Below are 14,194 nucleotides of genomic sequence, written 5' to 3' on the forward strand. Positions count from 1 at the left end.
TGTATCATTGATATGTCTTTGGTTATCTCATCAAACAACAGCAGAAATTGGAGCAAATATGCATAGTAGTGGTATATAAATGACGCCCAATATATAATTGGCGCCAAGATATACTTATACTGAAATATTTTTATATTATTGTGTATACCAATAACATTGTGATGATGAAAATATAAAACATAAACAAATGATACAACAAGCTTGCGCAGTATCAAGAGCATCGGTTTTTGTAATGATTGTTATTGTCGTTTTGTTCGTTTTATCCAACAACAAAACATACACACATTCTGTCACCAAAAAGGCAAGATATCATCATCATCATTCTTGTTGAGAAAACGTTGTTCGGATTCGGATTTCGAATGCAACAAAAAAAATAAAACATCCATCCATCCATCATCATTGCGAACCACACCACCATTTTTTATGATTATTAAAAGGATGTATTGATCATATATACAATCAAATATCAAACACATTCAATGATTGCCTTGCTTAGATAAATATTATCAACATTTTTTTTCGTTATTTGAATTCAATTGATTTCAAAAAGTAAGTTTGTTTTTTCAAATTGAAACAAAAATATTTGTGTGCGTGTGTGTGTGTTCCTTATCATTTTATCATCGTTTTTTTTAGTGTATACATGGCGAATTGAATCAAGCGATTTTTTATGATTAGATTGATATAGATTTCATATGAAATAATAAATGTGCAATACACATTTTTAGTTTAGTTTAGTTTAGTTTAGTTTTCAATTACTGGATGTTTTAAGATAAAATGTATGTGTAGAAAATACTTTTTTATTATTTCTTTTTTACAAAATTCATCATCATTATCATCGTTAAAATCACGGTCACACACACATGTTTTTAAACTTTAAAGTAACCGATTTTTATTTTTTTGATATTTAAAGTTCAAAAGTAAATTTTTTTTTCCTTTCCCTCCACCCCTAACACGTGATTCGATTTCCAAAAAATCACCTTTTTAAACACCAAAAATATACGATTCAATTTTTTTAAAACGATAAAATTTTTTATTAGTAAAAAAAATAACTTAAAATAGGAATCGAATTGCTTAATCGATCATATCTAACAACAATAACAAACAAAACAAAAAACAAAGGAAGTGATTCGATGAAAATCTTGTTTTTTTTCAATTTTTCAATCAAAAACAAACAAACACACACTCATATGATTTTTTTTCCTGGTGGTGGTCGTTTGTTGCTGAAACGATTGATTACGATTTATTTGTTTGTTGTTATTATGTTTGGCTTTTAATCTTTATTTTGTTTTTTATTGTCACACACACAGGTTGATGTCGTCGTTTATTTGTCACCAGATTTTACAAAAATAATTTAATATTTGAATCAAAATTTCTTCAACAATAATAATCATCATCATCATTCATAATCAAGTGCAATTAGTAATTTCTTCTTCAATTCGATCAGATCGAATCCGAATTTCTCAACACACAAAAGCTGTTGTTCCAATCAAACAATCAATCAATCAGAAAACGAGAATAAAAACACCAATCAAAAAATAAAATAAAATCGAACGGATGAGTGTTTTCGAAGCAGATGATTGTTATCAACCAAGCGAACGAGAATTTCTTCAGCCAAAATTATACAATACATTCAACCAAAATAATAATAATAAAAATGATAAAGGTAAACATCTTTTCTTTTTTCTTTTTTGTAATTTGTAATTATATCTGTGCCCAGAAAAGTATTTATATGTCGCTTTTGTTGCATAGTTTTTTAATTACCGTCACATTTTTTAAATTTTATGATCTTTTTTCTGGTTGTTTGATTTCATCCAACAATCACATAACTCTATAAAAGATTAGAAAACAATTAGTGTGATGGCTTTAGTTTTTTTTTCATTTGAAAACATTTTTTCTTTTTTTTGTTGAGGTTCAATTCGAGAACATAATAATAAAAATAATTTATTTCGAGGAAAAAAAACCTAGCCACAAACCAAAAAACATATAGTGATCATATCACATGGACAACGACAACGGATTTATTTTATTTTATTTTTTCTAGTTTCTTGATGATGATAATCAATTAGAAAAAAAACCTGTGTGTGTGTGTTAATCAATGAAAACAATAATAACAAGTGATTGAACAAAATGCAAACATTTTTTTTTCATTTGAATATTATTCAGCTAATAATTTATAACTGTTGTTTTTTTTCTGTGTGTAATTAATTATATGTTATTTGGGGAAAAAATCAATGTCAAAAATCAACAAATGTTTTCTATTTTTTCCAAGCAATTGTTTCAAATGGAATTGATTTTGACTGTTGTTGCATTGAAACACACAAAAATAAGAGAATGTGTAGTTGATTGATTGATTTGATTGTTGTTACTACTTTTTTTTCGAGTGTTTTGATATATTATCTATATTTATATCTATTGTTTGGTAAATGATGACATTTTTTAAAAATTGACAAAAATCACAACGTGTTATGATAAATATTTTCTGATTGATTGATTGATTAACATATCTGGTACCAATCAATTAACCCAAAATCAATTATCTAATAATTGATGATTGGATGTGTTTCTTTTTTTTTTTTTGAAATAATACGTTCCGTTTTCGTTAGTTTGTTTGTTTGCATCAAATTTCACTTATCTGTTTTGTTTTTTTTTTTTTTTGAATTTACTTCTAATAAAATGTCCGGCATGAACAATAATAATGATAAAATTAATAATAATAATTGTGCCCGTTCAAAATCAGATGCAGCATTCAAATCGAAAAAGGTAAATCCACCACCAATTCGACCAGATTTGAAATATATTAATGCTGAAGATGAAGATCAAATGGTAAGTATTTTGTTTGTTTTTATGTAAAAAAATCCTTAATTAAATTCTTATCAATCAAAAAATGATTCCATAGGAAATCTATGGCTTTATGCCTAATACATTTAAAACTTTTCTAACATGGACTATAATCATTTTTACTTTTGGAATATTACGGCTTATTTTTCATTGGAAACCTCATTGGATGTTATACTGTACGCACAATCAATGTTCGCTTGAAAAAGCTAAAAAAGTTTTGCTTATTGTAAGTATTTTTTTTCAATGTATATCATCGAGATTTTTTATTTTAATAATAATTTCCAAACAAAAAAATAGGATCATTTTATGCAAAAATTTACCGAAAATGTTATGCATACTATGAATGATCAATTAATTTATCATCAAATTGGTAGCACAAATTCTTCATCATCATCATCCGGTTGTTCAGTCATACCGAAATCAAATGGTCAATTTGAAATGGTTGATTCGATCATATATTTTGAAAATAAAAAAGTTCGTTATGTTTGGGATAATGATTCAAAAGAATTTTATAAAGTACGTGGCTTGGACAAAGATATTAAATGTACATATTTTTATAATCAAAAAGGCCTGACTGCTTTAGAACAAAAACAAAGGTAAGAATCAAGTGAATCAGCATTCAATTCATTAATTAATTATAAAATTTGTTTAGGAGAAAAATCTACGGAATGAATGAAATTGAAGTAACAGTGCAAACTATTACGCAAATATTATTTCAAGAAGTGTTGGAACCATTTTATATATTTCAAGTATTTAGCCTAATTGTTTGGACATGTGATAGTTATTATTATTATGCAACATGTATTGTTGTTATGTCAGCATTATCACTTACATCTAGTGTTATACAAACTCGAAGAAATCAAAAACAATTACATGATACTGTTCAAGGTACCGATACGGTTAATGTTTGTCGAGCAAAAGAAGATTGTTATGAAAAAATTGAATCAACACAATTAGTTCCTGGTGATATTATTGAAGTACCATCATTTGGTTGTACAATGCAATGTGATGCTGTTTTGATTTCTGGTAATGTTATTGTTAATGAATCAATGCTTACTGGTAAGTGAAAAACAATATTTTATTTTATTTTATTTTATTCTGATTTTGACTTAAATCAAATTCCAGGTGAAAGTGTTCCAGTAACAAAAACACCATTACCAAGTACATCGTTACAAATGACCTATAATGCTAAAGAACATGCAAAACATACATTATTTTGTGGTACAAAAGTAATACAAACACGTTATTATAATAATGTTAAAGTTCGAGCTGTTGTTATTCGAATTGGTTATCAAACAGCCAAAGGTGAACTGGTTCGTTCGATAATGTTTCCAAAACCGGTGGATTTTAAATTAAATCGTCATATACATAAATTTGTTGGATTTTTAGCAATGATGGCCTTAGTTGGTTTTATTTATACGGTCGTTTTGAAAACACAACGTGGTGTTAATTGGCAAAGTATTGTGATCAAAGCATTGGATTTGATTACGATTGTAATACCACCAGCTTTACCGGCTGCAATGACTATTGGCGTAGTGTTTGCTCAATCACGTTTACGTGAATCGGAAATATTTTGTATTTCACCACGTTCGATCAACATTAGTGGCTGTATTAATTGTGTTTGTTTTGATAAAACTGGAACATTAACCGAAGATGATTTAAGTTTTTCTGAAATTGTTCCAATAAATAATTCGTTGAATCAATTTGGCAAACCAATCACCGATTTGGTTAACGATCTTGAATGTGGCCCTTTGTTGATCAGTCTTGCATCCTGTCATTCGTTAACATTGATTGAAGGAAAAATGATTGGCGATCCTTTGGATCAAAAAATGTTCGAAGCTACTGGATGGGTATTAGAAGAACCAGAAGTAAATGATAGTTCCAAATATGATTTATTGGCTCCAAGTGTAGTTCGTCCTAAAATTGATTATGAAAACAAAGAAGTCGGTATCATTCGACAATTTCCATTTTCATCAAGTCTTCAACGAATGAGTGTTGTTGTACGACAAATTAATGGAACTCGATTTGAATTATATGCAAAAGGTTCACCTGAAATGATTGCTTCGTTATGTGATCCAACTACATTACCATCCGATTATACAACAACGCTTCAAGAATATACTGAAAAAGGATATCGTGTTTTAGGACTTGCTTATCGACCACTTACATCATTAAATTATCATAAAATGCAACGAGCATCACGAGAAGATTTGGAAAAAAATCTAACATTTCTTGGTTTGTTGGTCATGGGTAATATGTTGAAATCCGAAACAACCGATGTTATTGAAACATTGATTAGAGCCAACATTCGAACTGTTATGGTAACTGGTGATAATATGTTGACAGCTTTAAGCGTTGCACGTGAATGTTCAATGATACAACCATGGCATAAAGTAATTCTATTGGAAATTGATCCAGAAACTGTGAATGCTGATTGTCCGAAACTTCATTGGAAATTTGCTAACGCTGCACATATTTCCGATTCTGTTAATTATAAATTATCAGCATTGAATGAACGTGAAAAAACACATGTTGCTGTCAGTGGAAAAACATTTCATATTTTACGTGAACATTATCCAGATGTATTGAAAAGAGTTGCTGTTCGTGGTACAGTGTTTGCACGTATGTCACCGGAACAAAAACAATTTCTAATTGAATTGTTACAAGAAATTGGCTATTATGTTGGAATGTGTGGCGATGGTGCTAATGATTGTGGTGCACTCAAAGCAGGTATTTTATCCAACAACAAAAAAAAAAAAAATTTTTTGGACATTTTTTTTCAAAAAAATATCTTGTAATTTCTTCTACAGCTCATGCAGGCGTTTCATTATCCGAAACTGAAGCATCGGTTGCATCACCATTTACATCGAAAAGGCCAAATATTTCTTGTATTCCAACTTTGATACGAGAAGGTCGTGCATCAATTGTTACTGCTTTCGGTATTCTTAAATATATGGCTTGTTATAGTCTTACTCAATTTATTTCTGTGATAATTCTTTATACGGTTTGTTATATTAAAAAAAATGTGTATTTTTCTTAAATCTGATTGGTTTTTTTTCAAAAAAAATTTTTACAGTTTTATTCAAATTTAACCGACAAAGAATTCCTTTATATCGATCTATTTTTAATAACACTTTTTGTCATGTTATGTACGTATCATTATTAACAAATTGGTATTCTTGAATTGAATTTTTTTTAACAATTTTAAATTTATTACAGTTGGTCGAAATAGAGCATTTAAACGATTGGATCGTGATCCACCGCCTTCATCATTAATTGGATTAACGCCATTAGCTTCGATTGTATTACAAATCATTTTAGTCACTATAATGCAAGTATTGTCAATAATAATTGTTAAACAAGAACCATGGTATCAACCACATGTTACCAACAATAATGATGATGATCTAGCAAGTCATGATAATTATGCTTTATTCGCTTCATCTGTATTTCAATATATTACATTGGCTGTTGTTTTTTCTAAAGGCAAACCATATCGACAGCCTTTATATACGAATCGTAATTATTTTTCATATCTGAAAAATTATTTTGTTTTATAATGATTAATTTTTTTTTAAATTCTATTAGAATTATTTCTTCTTTCGCTTATTGTAATGACAATTCTAACTGTAGTGTTGGTCGTCTATCCACCGGCATTTATAGCCAATTTTTTTGAACTTTATATGAAACATGTAACTTTGGAATTTAGAATTACAATGATACTTCTTGCATTGGCACATTTCATTTTGGCTATATTTTTAGAGGTAAATTTTTTTTAATAATCCATTAGAATTCAATTATTAATTTGATTTTCGATCCAGGTGATTGTTGTGGATTACTTTTTATTTAAAAAATCTTCACATTGGTTCAAATCTTTGAATAAATCATCGGAATCATCATCATTATATAAAACATTAGATAAAGAAACAAATAAAAATACATTATGGTTACCACCTTATTCATTCGAAAAAACAATTGAAAAAACAGATTCAAATGGTATGATTTCATCAAAAGATTCATTGAATACAGAAAAATCTACACAATCTAATACAAATCTATTGCAAAATGGTGATCATCATTTTCATGGATCTTATTTACAAGTTTAATGCTATTTCTTTATTTGTTGAGCTTGTTTTTTTTTCTAAATTTTTTAAATTATTATATAACATTCGATCCATCCAAATGATATTACCCTATACAAAAAAAAAAAATCCTTTATCATTAATTGTAATTTTGAAATTTTATTTATTTTCTAAAAAACTAAATGATATTATTCTACTAATTGTTCAAAATTTCTTTTACATTAATTCAACACCATTCAACTTTGGACAAATTTACTATATAAATAAAAATTATACCAGTTTAATAATTTAATTAAAAATTTTATCCTTTTTTTTAAAAAAAACAAACAAATGCGACATCATTATTTTGCAAAACAATTTCAATCAAAACAAATAATAATTGCATTAATTTGAAGCTGATGATACAACTAATTTTTTAAGATGTTCCATAAATAATTCAAAAGAAACATCATCGGTCAAGACAGGAGCTTGAGCACGATCACCATAGAAACCGGCTGCAGAATTATGTGTTAGTGATGGATTTACTTTTGACAATAAAAATCGTGCTTGCGATGATCCTTGATCGCAAACAATATATCTAGGCAACGGGAATCGATTTAACATTAAATCTTGAGCATCTTTAACCGGTGCTGCAAGTAATTGAGCAAAAGCTTCATATCCAGATTGTTCATGATATTTGGCATTACGCCAAGCAGCAATAGTTTCACCATGAAATATAACAATTTGAAAGAATGTATCCATCATTAGAATTCGTTCTGGATGAATACTTGATGTATCTAACATTACTGGTTGTGTTGGTTCATTGAAAGAATATGCAAGTAAAGTTGGCTGTATCATTACCAATGAATTATAGGTATCTTCACGAAATAATGAATGACGATAAAATGATGTTTCATCGGGAGAATTGTTAAAAACTTGTATAAATTGTGATCGACGTAGATGAAATATAAATTGTGGAAACATACTAAACAATGGACCTAATCGAAAACTTTCTGGTGATTCTTTGTTATATTCACCAAAACGTTGACAAAGACGTATCAAATTTCTATCCAACCAACGAAGAACATCTGGCCCATTAGCTTCGGTTTGTGCCCGATGACATGCTAAACGTGCCAATAAAACGCAAGCACTTTCTTGATCGAATGCAAAATCAGTATTGCTAAATTCTCGTCCAACTGTCGTTACGCGTACATGGCGATATCCATCTATTCCTTGATATTGTGTAACAAATTGAATGAATCCATATTGTTGCTGATTGGTTGCCTGTGTTTGTACAATATCGAAATAAAATGAAGTTGTCGAACTTGAAGTAAGTGAACAAAATTTCCATTGTGCAGTATTTCCGATTCCGATTTCTGTATCCGAAACATATTGATTTCGAACATTCATCGAAACACACGAACCAATACAACCGGAAACTTTCAATTCACGTGATGTTTTTATTTCAACAACAGCATTAAAAGCCATTTTTAATCGATCTTCTTTATCTTTGGCAAACACACGTGATAATGATAATTTAAATAAATTCGAATCAAATGAATCGCACATTATCATTAGACCACCAGTTGAATTAACACAATATTTCATTTCATGTAAACCAGTTTGATCAAGTGCACATGAATAGATATCGATTGTATGGCCATTAACAGCAGCTCGTTGTGCTAATGCTTGATAATGTTTCATTGCTTTTTTCATATATTTACAATTATCTTTTTCAATATCATGATGTGAACGAATAGTATTTTTAAGATCATCATCGATAATCATTCCAGGACCAGTAGTACATGGTCCACCAATGAACATCATTATTCGTGCACCACAATTTGGATATGTTATTTCTAACAGGCTGATAGCGATTGATAAAGCAGCTCCAGTAGCTCGAAGTGGACGTTTTGCCTGTGGAGTTGGCCATGAATCGCGTGTTATCTGATTGATAATATCATTTAGAATAAAATCTGCTTGTGAAATTGGTTGAAGAAATTTATGTGCCATATTTGTTTTGTTGACATTTATTGGCGAATTAGGATGCTGTTGCATTGGTTGCGGAGTTTGTTGTACAGCATTTCGAATACCCAACCATTCTTGTAATTGTTTAGCTGTATAATCTTTGCTTCCTTTGAATACAAACGATCGTAAATTTGTATTGATTTCCCATAGACTAACAATTCGACCGAATGTAATCAAACATGCTAATGAATTGGGTGGTAATAATTTCAATGAACTTAGTATGGAACTTTTCAATGCATTCAATTCTTCTTCATCGATACAGGTATCGATAACGTAAACGAAAATTGGTGGCGTACTGATTGGTGCTCGCAATATAACATAGTCAACAGTAGAATGGCCCAATTCGGCTGGTTTATATGTTTCAGTTATTTGATGATAATGATTTGGAAATGAATTTCGATTCAAACAAAATGGACAAACCCAAATTTTAGCACGATAATCCACCTAATGTAAATAAATTTTTCCGATCAATTTTAATACGATTATATTTGCATATAAAACACAAACCTGACAATAAGGATTCAAAATGGATCGACAATTAGGACGTGCACAAACAACCGGTTCATATTGAAGCGAAGATGGTGCAGCAGCAGAATCACGTTGAGTTTCTTTCAATGGTGTAAATAAACAACCTAATGGAAGTACAACTTTGGCAGCTTCAACTCTAGTTTGTGGCCAACGATTCCAATTGAACCGGATACCATCACGATCTTCCATCGATTCAATATATTCTTCCATGATGTATCAATGATTTTCAATCTTGTGAAAAGCGGTATTTGTCGCTTATTGCGGCTTGATGAAGATGAATGAAGAAGAAGAAAACGACAACGAAACAAAAATGTATCGAAAAAAATCTGCTACACGTCACCTTATTGTTTTTTTTTCGATAATGTTGCCATCTATTGTTCAATATTTTTGTAATTTATTTTTTAAAAAAAATTATTAATTTTTTTTTGTTTTTAATTTTTTTAAATTTATTAATTTAAAAAATTAAACAAATAATTTCAAAATGAATGAAAATTTCAACATTTGATTGGTTTTATTGTAATCAAGAGGTTATTATTAGAATATGGAATTATTGCTTTATCATAGTGATGGAAAAACATTAACACCTTTTGGCATTTTAACCGGAACATTTAATGATATTTATGATATTTATTCATTATTAAATAATATTCGACAATTACAACAACAAGCAATTCAACCGAAAAATAATCCAAACAGATTAAATTGGTTAAATTATTCACCTGAAGATCAATTACTTACAAATCATTATAATTATTTAATGGAAACACATTCATTTTCAACAAAAGAATCAAATATATTAATTTTGGCTGAAAATAATAATACCGAAATCTATGTATTCGATGAAACATATCATGGTTTTACATTTAAACGTCCATCATTTTTACAATTAAAAGGTTCATTATCACATATGTTTATAATAGCGGAAAATTCAATCGAATTAATTGATGGTGTGATTGAAGAACAAATCTGTTTGGATCCAAAACTAAATTGTTGTACGATTGAAGTTATTAATGGATCATTATTAGTGTTTATTTGTGATTATCAAACATTTTATATATTACCAACTATTGATTGTCATTATAAAATGAAAATTCCTGTTATCGATCATGGTAATGATAATGATGATGGTAATAATCATAATAATGATGGACAATGTTCAATCAATACAAACAATATCAACAAAGATGATGATTATTTAAAAAATCATAGTAAATTATTGAAAATGATTAATATTAGACAAAACTTTTGATTATAAGATGAATAAATTCATTCGAATTATTTCTTTTTTATCGATTTGTGTTTCTTCGATTCATGTTTTTTATGATTTTCTTTTTTTCTTATTTTCTTATGTCTTTTTGAGTGATGATCATCATCATCATCTGACGACGACGACGACGACGACGACGATGATGATGAACACGATGATGATGAAGAATCTGATTCTAAGGATGATGATGACGAAGATTTTTGCTGTCGATGTTTATGACGTGAAATTGTTTTTTCTTTCTTTTTTCTCGATGAAGATGATCGTTTCTTTTTTCGTTTTTTTCCACAATGTTTATCTTCAGATTTTAATAATGCTTTTAACATTTCTACTTTTTTAATTTTATCACGTAATTCTTGTTCTTTAATATAATTATACATTGGATCTTCATGTGCATGACGAAATTCTTCCATTGCACGATTACCGGACATAAATAATGGACATTCTTTATCACCACTACGATGTCCATATATTTTACAACGCCAACATTTCATTACTTTTACTTCTTTACCTAATGGCATCCATAAACCTTTGGTTGGAGCTTTTGCTAAAAATTCCCTGGCAGCTTGATTTTCTGGTCTATCCGGTATAGAATCTTCTGGTTTTTCTTCATCATCCTCTTTAATTAGTCCAGGTGGAGGCTGTTCATAGCTATATAGAATCAAAATCAATAATCAAAAAAAAAAAATCTTAAATCAAATTGATCCACATGTATATAAAAATCATTCATACAAAGAATCATAATGTTTTATTGTGTCGAGTAATTTTTCATCAATTTTCGATGATTTCTTTTTCGTCAATTTTGTTTCGGACATTCTTTTTTTTCAATTCCAAATAAAAAAAAATCATTAAAACAAACGAATTATCGAATTAATAAAATCCAAAATATTATTCGATAAATTCGATGTAAACAACACAAAAAATGAGAAAAATTATTATCGATAGATGGCAATGCTATTCGATTACGCCCACATCGAATCATCAATGCTGTCATTTTTATAATTAGAATTTCATTTTTTTCTTTAATAATTTTACCATTTTCTTTTTTTTATTTCGATGTCGTTAGAATCTAATGTTACTTTGATGAATAATAGTATTATTGATCCGAAAGTAAGCGACAAATTTACTAAATGAAATAATTAAAATTAAAATCTTTTCTTATTAAAGTTTCAATCAATCGAACTGGCTCCAATGAATATCCATGATGATGTAGAGCCGATTGTACAACCATCAAATCAAAATGGAAAAGATTCTAATCGAAAACGTAAAGTTCGTCGGCCTCTTGCTCAACAAAATGATTCATCTGTAATGATTTCTGGCCAAAGTCCTCAACGTTTAATTGAAAATGAACAAATTCAACAGCCAACAAACGATGCTCGAGCATCTCGTGGCATTGTTGATAATGAAAATTTTCCACACCGTTTATTCGAAATTGATGCAAATAATGGTAATAATGATGATAATGACAATGATGATGATGATGATGATGATGATGTTGAGCATGATGAAGAACTTAAATATGGTGCCAAACATGTCATCAAATTATTCATACCGGTATCATTATGTATGTTAGTGGTGGTTGCTACAATGAATACAATAACATCGTATAGATCAACAAATGTTTATATGATTTATACTCCATTTACTGATCAAAATGTAGCACCAACAACCAAAATATGGCAATCATTTGCCAATGCTTTCATTCTTCTTGCAGTGATTATCGTAATGACAACCGTATTGATTGTTTTATATAAATTTCGTTGTTACAAAGTAATTCATGGATGGTTGGTAATGTCTTCATTGATGCTTTTGTTTCTATTCACATTTATGTATTTGAATGAAGTTTTACGCGCTTATAACATTCCTGTTGATGTTTTTACAATATTTTTTTTCTTATGGAATTTTGGTGTTGTTGGAATGATTTGTATTCATTGGAAAGGACCATTAATACTTCAACAAGGATATTTGATTATGATTTCAGCATTAATGGCATTGGTATTTATAAAATTTTTACCAGATTGGACAGTTTGGGTTGTACTTGGTGTTATATCGGTTTGGGATTTGGTTGCTGTATTATGTCCAAATGGACCATTAAGAATTTTAGTCGAAACTGCACAGGAACGTAATGAATCAATATTTCCTGCTTTGATATATTCATCAGCAGTTGCCTATACGGTTGGTACGATGGCTGATGTTGAAAATCATCCACCACCACCACCACCTTCATCACATAATGATCATCATAGTTCTACAGCAAGAAGAAATCAACCATCAACATCCGAATCATCACAACAATTAAATCAATCATCCACCGAACAACAATACAATATTCATAATAATTCATCAAATGGATTTAGAAGTGATAGTGAAGATGATGAAGAAGAACGTGGTGTTAAACTTGGTTTAGGTGATTTTATATTCTATTCAGTATTGGTTGGTAAAGCATCATCATATGGTGATTGGAATACAACATTATCTTGTTTTGTTGCCATACTTATCGGACTTTGTTTAACATTATTATTATTGGCTATTTTTCGTAAAGCATTACCAGCATTACCAATTTCAATAGCATTTGGTTTGATATTTTATTTTTCAACATCAACATTGGTACAACCATTTTCTGATTCACTACAAGATTCTTTAATTTATATTTGATTAATTTTGATCAATTTATTTAGCAAAAAACAACAGAAAACAACAACAATAATCTTTATTTATCACAAACAAGTCAGGTTGATTTCATTCAATGATTTACAAACAAAAATTTGAATAAAAAACATGTTTTTCATATCAAAATCATTTTTCAAAATTGTTTTGTTTTTGTTTTTTCTAGATTAATTTTTACTACTACTACCATTCTGTTCTAATGATTGTCGTTTAACTTTATAATTTTTAATTGCAGCTTTTATAGCATCTTCGGCCAACATTGAACAATGCAATTTAACCGGCGGTAATGATAATTCTTTTGCAATATTAGTATTTTTTATCTGTAATGCTTCATCGATTGTTTTTCCTTTGATCATTTCGGTGGCTAATGAACTGGATGCAATTGCCGAACCACAACCAAACGTTTTAAATCTTGCATCAATAATTTTACCATTTTCATCAATTTTTACTTGTAATTTCATTACATCACCACATGCCGGTGCACCAACCAATCCAGTACCAACATCTTTATCATTTTTATCCAATGAACCGACATTTCTGGGATTTTCATAATGATCAATCACTTTTTCATGATATAATCGTGATGATGATGGTGTCAACAATATTTTTGTGATTATCGATGATTGTTTGAAAAAAATTTGCTTCGACATTGCGTTCAACAAAAATGTCTTTGACAAAAATGGATTGAATATTTTGTTGATGATTATATAAAGAATCTTTTTTAGTCGATCGACGCAATTTTCAGAATTTTTTTTTTCGTTTCATTCAATTCGGATTTGTTTTTGGTTGTGATTATTGTTATGATGAT

General features: G+C 29.1%; 6 protein-coding genes across 8 annotated transcripts; 3 read left to right on the forward strand and 3 right to left on the reverse strand.

Annotated features, from left to right (window-relative positions):
* The first annotated feature begins 206 nt into the window (after positions 1-206).
* On the forward strand, positions 207-9,766 carry anne (polyamine-transporting ATPase anne boleyn). Of its 2 annotated transcripts, XM_027348948.2 has the most exons (12): positions 207-549; positions 1,308-1,663; positions 2,738-2,823; positions 2,897-3,064; positions 3,136-3,434; positions 3,491-3,897; positions 3,964-5,568; positions 5,649-5,842; positions 5,915-5,987; positions 6,058-6,357; positions 6,427-6,602; positions 6,660-9,766. In XM_027348948.2, the coding sequence occupies exons 2-12, from the start codon at positions 1,555-1,557 to the stop codon at positions 6,942-6,944; spliced, it is 3,702 nt and encodes a 1,233-aa protein (XP_027204749.2). In that variant the 5' UTR covers positions 207-549; positions 1,308-1,554; the 3' UTR covers positions 6,945-9,766. The 2 variants fall into 2 exon arrangements, with proteins under 2 accessions (XP_027204749.2, XP_075676339.1); XM_075820224.1 differs by lacking the exon at positions 207-549 and having other exon boundaries at positions 1,148-1,663.
* Positions 7,181-9,665, reverse strand: Sec23 (transport protein Sec23). The gene is made up of 2 exons (XM_027348951.2): positions 9,435-9,665; positions 7,181-9,371 (listed from the first exon to the last, which is right to left on the reverse strand). Exons 1-2 carry the CDS (start codon positions 9,663-9,665, stop codon positions 7,305-7,307), a joined length of 2,298 nt encoding a protein of 765 aa, XP_027204752.1. The 3' UTR covers positions 7,181-7,304.
* A 230-nt stretch (positions 9,767-9,996) lies between the features above and the next one.
* LOC113798426 (uncharacterized) lies at positions 9,997-11,370 on the forward strand. Its single transcript, XM_027348967.2, has one exon. The coding sequence runs from the start codon at positions 9,997-9,999 to the stop codon at positions 10,702-10,704; it is 708 nt and encodes a 235-aa protein (XP_027204768.2). The 3' UTR covers positions 10,705-11,370.
* Positions 10,190-11,656, reverse strand: LOC113798395 (retinitis pigmentosa 9 protein homolog). 2 transcript variants are annotated; one of them, XR_012846257.1, is made up of 3 exons: positions 11,452-11,656; positions 10,517-11,370; positions 10,190-10,437 (listed from the first exon to the last, which is right to left on the reverse strand). XR_012846257.1 is itself a non-coding variant. In XM_027348926.2 (2 exons), exons 1-2 carry the CDS (start codon positions 11,532-11,534, stop codon positions 10,731-10,733), a joined length of 723 nt encoding a protein of 240 aa, XP_027204727.1. In that variant the 5' UTR covers positions 11,535-11,656; the 3' UTR covers positions 10,190-10,730. The 2 variants fall into 2 exon arrangements, 1 of the variants encoding a protein (XP_027204727.1); XM_027348926.2 differs by having other exon boundaries at positions 10,190-11,370.
* A 13-nt stretch (positions 11,657-11,669) lies between these two features.
* Positions 11,670-13,515, forward strand: LOC113798417 (presenilin-2-like). The gene is made up of 2 exons (XM_027348953.2): positions 11,670-11,829; positions 11,887-13,515. Exons 1-2 carry the CDS (start codon positions 11,776-11,778, stop codon positions 13,372-13,374), a joined length of 1,542 nt encoding a protein of 513 aa, XP_027204754.2. The 5' UTR covers positions 11,670-11,775; the 3' UTR covers positions 13,375-13,515.
* IscU (Iron-sulfur cluster assembly enzyme) lies at positions 13,410-14,193 on the reverse strand. Its single transcript, XM_075820330.1, has one exon. It carries the CDS (start codon positions 14,034-14,036, stop codon positions 13,554-13,556), a length of 483 nt encoding a protein of 160 aa, XP_075676445.1. The 5' UTR covers positions 14,037-14,193; the 3' UTR covers positions 13,410-13,553.
* Between the last annotated feature and the right edge of the window lies 1 nt (position 14,194).

The sequence above is a fragment of the Dermatophagoides pteronyssinus genome, unplaced genomic scaffold, assembly GCF_027571235.1.
Source record: "Dermatophagoides pteronyssinus isolate colony J.1.1.1.1 unplaced genomic scaffold, Derpt_VIB-CSIC_2022.12 sq0001, whole genome shotgun sequence".
Classification (NCBI taxonomy): domain Eukaryota; kingdom Metazoa; phylum Arthropoda; class Arachnida; order Sarcoptiformes; family Pyroglyphidae; genus Dermatophagoides; species Dermatophagoides pteronyssinus.

Coding starts and splice junctions, on each gene's coding strand:
- anne (XM_027348948.2), top strand. CDS start 1,555: ATGAGTGTTTTCGAAGCAGATGATTGTTATCAACCAAGCGAACGAGAA. Junction 3,435..3,490: donor GCTTTAGAACAAAAACAAAG/GTAAGAATCAAG, acceptor AAATTTGTTTAG/GAGAAAAATCTACGGAATGA. Junction 3,898..3,963: donor TAATGAATCAATGCTTACTG/GTAAGTGAAAAA, acceptor ATCAAATTCCAG/GTGAAAGTGTTCCAGTAACA.
- Sec23 (XM_027348951.2), bottom strand. CDS start 9,665: ATGGAAGAATATATTGAATCGATGGAAGATCGTGATGGTATCCGGTTC. Junction 9,372..9,434: donor TTTTGAATCCTTATTGTCAG/GTTTGTGTTTTA, acceptor TATTTACATTAG/GTGGATTATCGTGCTAAAAT.
- LOC113798395 (XM_027348926.2), bottom strand. CDS start 11,534: ATGTCCGAAACAAAATTGACGAAAAAGAAATCATCGAAAATTGATGAA. Junction 11,371..11,451: donor ATAAAACATTATGATTCTTT/GTATGAATGATT, acceptor GATTCTATATAG/CTATGAACAGCCTCCACCTG.
- LOC113798417 (XM_027348953.2), top strand. CDS start 11,776: ATGTCGTTAGAATCTAATGTTACTTTGATGAATAATAGTATTATTGAT. Junction 11,830..11,886: donor ATAGTATTATTGATCCGAAA/GTAAGCGACAAA, acceptor TTCTTATTAAAG/TTTCAATCAATCGAACTGGC.
- LOC113798426 (XM_027348967.2), top strand. CDS start 9,997: ATGGAATTATTGCTTTATCATAGTGATGGAAAAACATTAACACCTTTT.
- IscU (XM_075820330.1), bottom strand. CDS start 14,036: ATGTCGAAGCAAATTTTTTTCAAACAATCATCGATAATCACAAAAATA.